At 42.1% G+C, this 8,005-nt stretch overlaps 1 protein-coding gene across 5 annotated transcripts in view; it reads right to left on the reverse strand.

Moving 5' to 3' along the window:
- Window positions 1-839: 839 nt before the first annotated feature.
- nocta (nocturnin a) overlaps window positions 840-8,005 on the reverse strand; it is a 17,187-nt gene continuing 10,021 nt past the window's right edge. For 2 of the 5 annotated variants that reach the window (XM_037977224.1, XM_037977223.1), the window contains 3 exons: window positions 7,103-7,535; window positions 4,220-4,513; window positions 840-2,894 (listed from right to left, as the gene is read on the reverse strand). In XM_037977224.1, the coding sequence (XP_037833152.1) occupies window positions 2,032-2,894; window positions 4,220-4,513; window positions 7,103-7,292 (1,347 nt within the window). In that variant the 5' untranslated portion in view covers window positions 7,293-7,535 and the 3' untranslated portion in view covers window positions 840-2,031. Of the gene's footprint in view, window positions 2,895-4,219; window positions 4,514-7,102; window positions 7,916-8,005 lie in introns of those variants that run through there. The other 3 variants (XM_037977225.1, XM_037977226.1, XM_017439173.3) reach the window with 3 other exon arrangements.

Genomic DNA, 8,005 nt, shown 5'->3' on the forward strand with positions numbered 1-8,005 from the left:
AATTACTTAGATTACAAGCATGTCTGAAAGACATGGATGACTCTTAATTTTCTGCTTTTAAACCCAGACAAGACAAAGGTAGTGGTTTCTGGACTTCAGCATCTTAGGAACAAACTTTGCTACCTTTCACTTCCTCTAGATGGCATTAATTTGGCCTCCAGTTCTAATGTAAAGAACCTTGGTGATATTTTTTTTATCAGGCCTTTTAACCCTCACATTAAAAATGTTAATAGAACCACTTTCCTCCACCTGCCCATAGCATTTTTTGCTGACAGCTGACTTATTTTCATGTTCAAACTTGGTTTAAAGGTTCATGTCCTAACCTTAGTGATTATATAACTTCACTTTGGATCTAAAAAAAAATCCATTCATTATGTTATGTATTATGAAAGTTAGATATTTAAATGGGATATATTTAGCTGTTAAATTTTGTCCCACTAAAAAGCAACTGAGTAAACTTCATTACGTCTGTCTGAGTTTGTTTAAAGCAAATGTTTAACTTGGTCAGAAAGATAAAGTGAAGCTGAACAGAATCTCAGAATCTTATAAAACCAAAAACCTACTTGGTATGACACTCAGAACACTTACTTAAATGAAGTGACAAGAAGTACTGTGCTTTGAAAAACTACATCACTTTTTAATAATTTATATTTATTTAAATACCATTTACTTTCCACTTCACAATCATGCATTACTTTGTGTTGGTCTGTCACATAAAATCCCAGTTTGTTGCTATAATGTGACAAAATGTAGAAAAGTTCAAGGCGTGAGAGTACTTTTTCTAGGGTGGTCCTTGTGTGGTAAAATAAACAAAGCAGCCAGGAATTTTACACAGACAAGAAGATTAAAAATAATAATTTTATTAATATTCATACAGTATCCTTTGTCATAAAGTGTTGTCGTGGAAACAACACTGCCACAGTTTAAACCTTATAGCATTATAGCACAAAACCTTAAACTCTACAGATCAAAAAGAATAATTTAATATAACTGTTTCAATAAATTACAGCAGAGATCAAAGACAAACCAAAGAAGCTGCCATTTCAGCTGAAGGTGACAGAAAAGGTTAATGAAGAGGAAGAAAGTGCGTCTCCAAAGTGTGACCCCTCCCTGCAGATAAATTTAGGAGCACAGGAAAATGTATTTTGATATGTCGACTTTGTAACTGAAAATAAAGTCTTTTATCGGGACTTGATAAAATCTAAGTCAGTTGATCTGCCTGAGAGTCTGATGCTCTAACAGCATCTGTTTATGTCCACTCTGGTCCTGAATGAGCCAATGTGGCTCCTCCCGCAGTCCTCTGGGTCAGGGGTCTGCAGCTAATAAATACATTTTAAAAAAGGCATCTTTATCTAAATAAATATTAATCATTTAAGTGTCTATATAAATATTACATGTAAAAAATTTATTGTTTGTTATATTATGACATTAAAGATCAGTAATAAAAAGTTGACAGGACAGAAAAAGGCCAAACTCTTGTGAAAAATAATTGTTTTTGTCCATTTTCCCACTGAGAAAATTTAAACGCTGAACTATGAAAGTCTTTGGGATTCCTGTCTGTATTTGTGACAAATTAATAATAAGTGTCATACTTTAAAATAACAAAGCACATTTATTTATGTAGGTTTTATTTCAATTAATCAAAATACTGACTTGAACCTTAGTCTTTTCCCCACAGCTTTAAAAATTGGAGTTTTCCTCAGGATTTCAAAGATCATGTTCTGTGGCTGGAAGCGGCCAACAGACTGACTAACTACTAGCATAAACTAATCGATCTGTCTTTCTCCGTGTAATATAAGTATCATCCTGTTGCTAAAATTTCATTTGTAGATTTACTTAAAATTGGACAGGAGAGCTGCTAAAACAAGGTCTTCTGATGTGGATGTGAAGAAAAATATTCATTTTTATGTTATTTTTGGTCAAAGCGACAAAGAGCTGCTGCGCATATGGCCCCAGAGCCATAGGTTGCAGACCCCTAGTCTTTGTGATGAGCCCATGTGGATCCTACCACAGCCATCTGTGATTGGCTGTCTACATCAGCCTATGAGGCTCCTCCTTGAAACTGATGTCACACAGCAGAGATAAATGATCTGAGGGGTAGTGGTAGGAGGGCAGGCGGTTCGGTCCGATCTGCTCCTCAGTGGGAATGTCTAGTAGGCTCTCCACACTCAAAGCATCATGGGTATACCAGATGTAGTCCAGTGTGCTGCAGCTCTCTCCAGAGGGGCGGATCTTCCACGTGGTGTAGGCCGGCTCCATTTGTCCGTCTGAGCTCAGCAGCTTATACACAGAGTTCAGACCTAAAGGGGAGGAGTTAAAGCGTCTGTACACATCCTCTGAGGGCTCTGCGTTAAAGTCCCCACAAACAACTAAAGGAATGGTGCCCAGTGGTTCCTTGCTCCGGCAGCGGCTTTGGGATGTAATACCTCTCAGGTTCTGCAGCAGGTCAGCGCCCTGCGCGCTTCGCAGCCGCTCCCAGCCACTGCGAGCTTTCAGATGCGTGACAGCGACACAAAGCCACCGACCCGTCACCTGGCACATGAAGGTCTGAATGATGGCTACTTGATTTGTAGGGACCATCATGGCAGACAGCCGCAGATTGGATGTGCTGAGAAGGCTGAAACGCGAGCGTCGGTAGAACAGAGCACAGCCATCTGGGCCGTTGTTCTGTTCCACATCCAGACAGGGAGACCAGGGCTTGGCCAGGAAGCTGCCATGATAACCTAAACTGGCCAAGATTGGCTGGAACGTGTCGTAGTAGTGGTCCACTTCCTGTAGACACAAGATGTCGGGCAGGTAGGTGAGGATCTCCTCCAGGATCAGGTACTTCCTCTCAGGCCAGCTGAGAGCTTCCAGAGGGCAGCGGATGAAGCCGTCCTTTCCCTCACCGAGAGCTACAAACACAAACACAAAATTGGGGAAAATTAAAACAAACAAAAAAAAGATCTATGCAAAAACAAAATACATGTTGAAAAGAATCACATTTACAGACATGGTCTGGTCACAGGCCTGTACAATCCCACCAAAACAAAAAACAGTGTGTGTTCTTAATGTGTGTTTCTGCAGTACTGTCTCATCCCACTAGAGGCTGGTACACCAACAAGATCAGAATTTATGCCTCCATTTTGCGAGGAGCTACGTGGGAATCTTATATACTGTTAGAATGGCAGCGGGCCATAGAGGAGAAAACAACCTAAAGTCGTCAAAGGGGTCCAATGTTTTCCATCAATTTTGAAAATTATTAAAATCTGCACTTCAAAGCTTGTAGCAATACGTTTCATAGGTGAGTATTATGCTAGATTCATAAATAATTGTTCATAAATCAAAAAATATCTGTTTCATCTGCTACAGTGACAAAAGTCAACCATCATCATAATACTCCAAATTTGAAAATATTGGGACATTATGTAAAACTTAAATAAAACTCAATGCAATGATTTGCAAGTCTTATAAACTCATTTAGTCACATAGTAATAAAATACATGACAATTAACACATCAAACAAAAAAATTACAACCCTATATCTTTAGGAAAAAAAAGGAAATTTGGAATTGTATTACGGCAACATCTCAAAAAAGTTTGGATGGGTCAACAAAAGGCCCTACAACTAAGTGGTATGAATAAAAAACAGCTGAAGGTAGGTAATCTTATTCTATAAAAATGTGGAACTATTAGCATGCAGAGCATAAATGCATGACACTTGAACATAACCAACTATGATTTATTGAAGTCCTTTGCAATATTGATATTAGGCTCACTGATAATGTGATTACAATTTATTTGAAATATATTAAGAGGAGAATGAGACTTCTCTTTTCTCTCCTGGACCTGCTGCTCATGCAACCTGACCATGGATAAGTGATAGAAGATGGATGGAAAGATATATTATGTAGCCCTAATACACATAGAACCAAACCAAAAAGTGGCCCAAAATAATCCCTAGCACCATCAGTGCATCTATTTCAGCAGAGCTTCCTCCCCTTTATTTATCTAAGCACACACCAATGGCTTTGATTATTTTTAGAGACCTGATCTGACCTTTTCACTGAATCTACATTACCCTGTTAAGGACAGGGATTTTGGACCCTACAAAACATTTGGTGTGCTGTCAGGCTACAGTCCCCTCAGTGCAACAAAGACAAGTGCAAACACACACACTCGTGTTAAAGACATTCAAAGTCCCAGAACACACACATCTGAACAGAGCTGTCGTTGGTACCTTGGGCCAAGATGTTCCACTGCATGACACGGATGGTCGGGTTGTGCTTATGACTGTAAGGAACCATGCCCCTGGGATGGACCAGATCCCGGTGTGGTCGGGCCGGACGCCTCTGCAAAGCCTCCTTGCACTCTCTGAGCAGTTGGTCTGGGTCCACCTCTGCTGGGTCCTCATCCAAGTCCTGGTCTGGGCTCTCCTTGAAGTACGGGTCGGGTTGGGCTAGAGGTGCACTGTTCAGCACCTGGGTCATGGTACCAAACAACCTGCTGCTGCTGCCGTTGCCCATTGGACAAACTGGTGGAGAAGACACACAGAACAGGACAGGTGTGGTCAGTGAACATGAAGGTTTGGATCAGAACCAGTGAGATGTCCCATCCAGGCCGACAGAAACAAATGGGACAGAGTTTTAATCACCAGTTTGCTTGCTTTAGTTTTAGACCACACAAACTGTACATTTGTGGAAACTGCAAAAAATTATTATTATTATTATTATTAATAATAATAATAATAATTAAATGTAAGGATAGATTAAATCTCTTTCAGCTGAGATGATGAGAAATTCCACATTTTATTTTTCCACAAGCAAACTATGATTTAAATGGAAATCAAATTATTTATCAACAAATACAGAAATACTAGAATTATTGCATAAAAAAGTAAAAATTAATTAATTGATAATATTTCCATCCATTTTCTTTGCCCACTTTTCCAGTTGCAGGCAGCTGGTGCCTGTCTCCAGCAGTCACTGTAGCAGAGGCGGGGGACATCCTGGACAGGTCACGAGTCCATCACAGGGACTCACTGAACATGGCAAATTTGTAAAACCTCCGTCAGTGTGAAGGCAATCACAATGCTGCTACATTTTTAAAGTGTACCTAAAAAGGGCCCCTCTCTATGGCGTCAAATTTAAAGTCCACCATGAGCGTGTATTACGCTCCATGCACGCACATTTCAGTGACCTCAAGCGCTACTCTACTGCAGGGCTAAATAATTTTAGTTTTAAACTAAAATTATCTCAAAATGAGCAGAGTTGGAGTTAGTTAGGTTTGGTCCCACCTTTGAAATGATGTCATGAGCGAGTTCTTGCTCAGAGTATGCCTTGTTAATGACTCAGCTACTACCACACCAGGACTCAGTCAGTATAAAGAAGACCGACTACACAAACAGATACTCACACCAACCGTGGACAAATCACACAGAACCAAACCCAAAACCCCCTGTCTTTTGCTGGTCCGGTCCCAGTGGGTCTGGTCCACACACTCGGGACACGGAGCTGTGGAGCAGGACCGAGGAGGCGGCTCGGTCACATGACGCATGGCTGAATAGCTGAAAATTCAGCTGCACGGGATCCCGACTGAAGGAGTGATTGTTCCGAAACATGTGACGGCAAACAGAACCTGAGCTATGCACAGAACCGCTGACCTCCTGAGTCTTACAGGAGGACTGTCCACATCCAGAGAGGATGGGCTGTAACGTTCACCATCCGAAGAGAAACTGACTTCATTCAAGGCCTGGCATTTCAAATGCACATCACCCTCCTCCTTTCATGCCAGAGTTTCAGCTTAGAATCATCTTATGTTGCAGCTGTAGCCGTTTTGGTCAAACCTTGAAAAGGACATCCCATGTGACATCACACTCAGACTGAGTCTGGATCAGCACATTTTCCCCATGGTATAGAGAAGATATTAAATATGATCTGAATTTCTCTGTCCCACTTCCTCCTCTCCTGGTTGGTCGGTCAGTTGGTCGGGAGCTCACCTTGTCTCACGTCCTCAGTGTCTCATCTGGACATGATGATCGACCTGCTACTGCTGCTGAAACTGAGGGCCAGCTGATTCATAACTGTAAGCTTTGATAAAATGGATATATCACACTGCTTCAGTGGTAAAGAGGTCCTGTATGTTTGCTATACAGTAACCCATTTGCTCAGCTAAGCCTACAAAAGCACACGAGTCATGTTTTGTCTTGTTCCTCCTGTCTTACTGGGAACATATTTGACTGTATTTTATGATGCCATTCAGGCTGGGCACCTTTCTGATGCATGGCACTCCCTGACATTATTAATCTAGTTAATGCACTGACTTAAGTAGATCAGTCACATTTATAGGGCAGTCCTACTTTAGGATCAAATAGTTTTAATAAGCCATTAAAATCTGACTCAAAGGCCCCATCAGCAGGTCAGATAATAACTAGGCCCTGCCTTATTCATCCTTTGTGGCCTTAAAGTTGGACCGTTCACCTCCTCTGTTTCATTAGAAACTGTCTGATCACAGCAGCGCCCTCTGGTGACAAGGAGTAGCAATGCAGTCACTGTGCAAACCTGAAACCTGAAATAACAACTGGTTCATATGATATTTTGCTAACAGTGCAGACATGACCAGCCACGGCCCTTCTGGCGTCAGGCAGGTTTTAGCAGGACAAGCTGCAGGACTCAGCTGGTTTCTGTCTCTGATAGTACATAATTCCAAAATATGCTCTCTAAAAGGTGGTAAAAGGTGTCACGCGGGAACACAAAGACAGCAGGATGTCTGAGCTGCATATTTACAGCTGAAAGTAATGAATCACACAAACTGAAGTGTTCTTTAATGACTAAAAGTGTCATTCAGTTCAGCCACACTTTGACAAAACATCACAACCCGAGAAAGGCAACACCTGGAGAGATTCAAAAAGGTTTTACATATGAATATACATATACATATACATATACATATAAGGGGTTATGTTTTAAACGTGAACACAAACCAAAGCTCCGGAATTTAAATACAACTAAAACTCCCAACATAGGTGAAGTAAGCATCAGGTTCTGTGAACTGCTGATGAGTCACGAACAGAACCGGAAACACCGAACCGAGGGGTTAACGGGGAACAAAACTGAAGAGTTACCTGGAGCTCCACCGGGTTTCAGCTGGGTACCTGTCCCCCCTCCTCCGGTCCCGGTGTGACAGGCCCGAGCTGCCGCTGGGCCCGAACCCGCTGTTGTCGCCGGGGAACACGGCGTCCGGACCGTATGTCCGCCCCGCGAACAGGCACACATCTGGCTGAATAAAAGAGAACATCGACGAGCTGAATTCATGATTTGCTGAAGCGGTTCCGCCGCCCCTGGCTCTCTTACGAACTGAGCTGTTAAATTACTGAATGTCGGGGTAATGTTCCTCTTACTGCCCGGGTTGAGCAAACTTGAACTGGTCGGGGAAAAAAAAGCCGGCCGGTAAAAGTTACATCATTTTTCCAGGGAGTTACGGAACACAGAGGGGTCAGACAATGATGGGTCGGTCCACACCGGTTTACAGAGGACACCAAATCTGAAAAACAAACACTGTACACAACAGGAAGTAAGTGCTAGGAAGTACAGATTTATGATCTTCTACTGCTTTCTTTCCCGTTTGGATAAAAATGTGAAAGTAAAACCGACACATAGAGTCGTCGTCCCCCCCCCGCCTGCCCGGATCATATTTGGTTTAATCCATTCTGACATTCGTAAGAGAGAACGGAAACCAGAAGGAGGAGGGAAGGACTTCTTCATCTCTAAGCCAATCAGCTCTCAGGAATCTCACAGACTAAGCGTGGTGGCCAATGACTTATATGAATAGACATGACACGCCACTTTAAAGGCTCGGGCCGAGAAGCGGCGAAAGCGGCGCCATCTTGCTACAGTATACTTAGAGGCGCAGGGCTATATAAACAATGCTGAGGACTAACGAAATAAATTTTTTTAGTGGGTAAGATGAGCCCAATAGTGCATGTACTTTATCATACAATGTCACAAATACTCAGTTATTGTAATTT

This window comes from Kryptolebias marmoratus, linkage group LG9 (genome assembly GCF_001649575.2).
Source record: "Kryptolebias marmoratus isolate JLee-2015 linkage group LG9, ASM164957v2, whole genome shotgun sequence".
Lineage (NCBI taxonomy): Eukaryota > Metazoa > Chordata > Actinopteri > Cyprinodontiformes > Rivulidae > Kryptolebias > Kryptolebias marmoratus.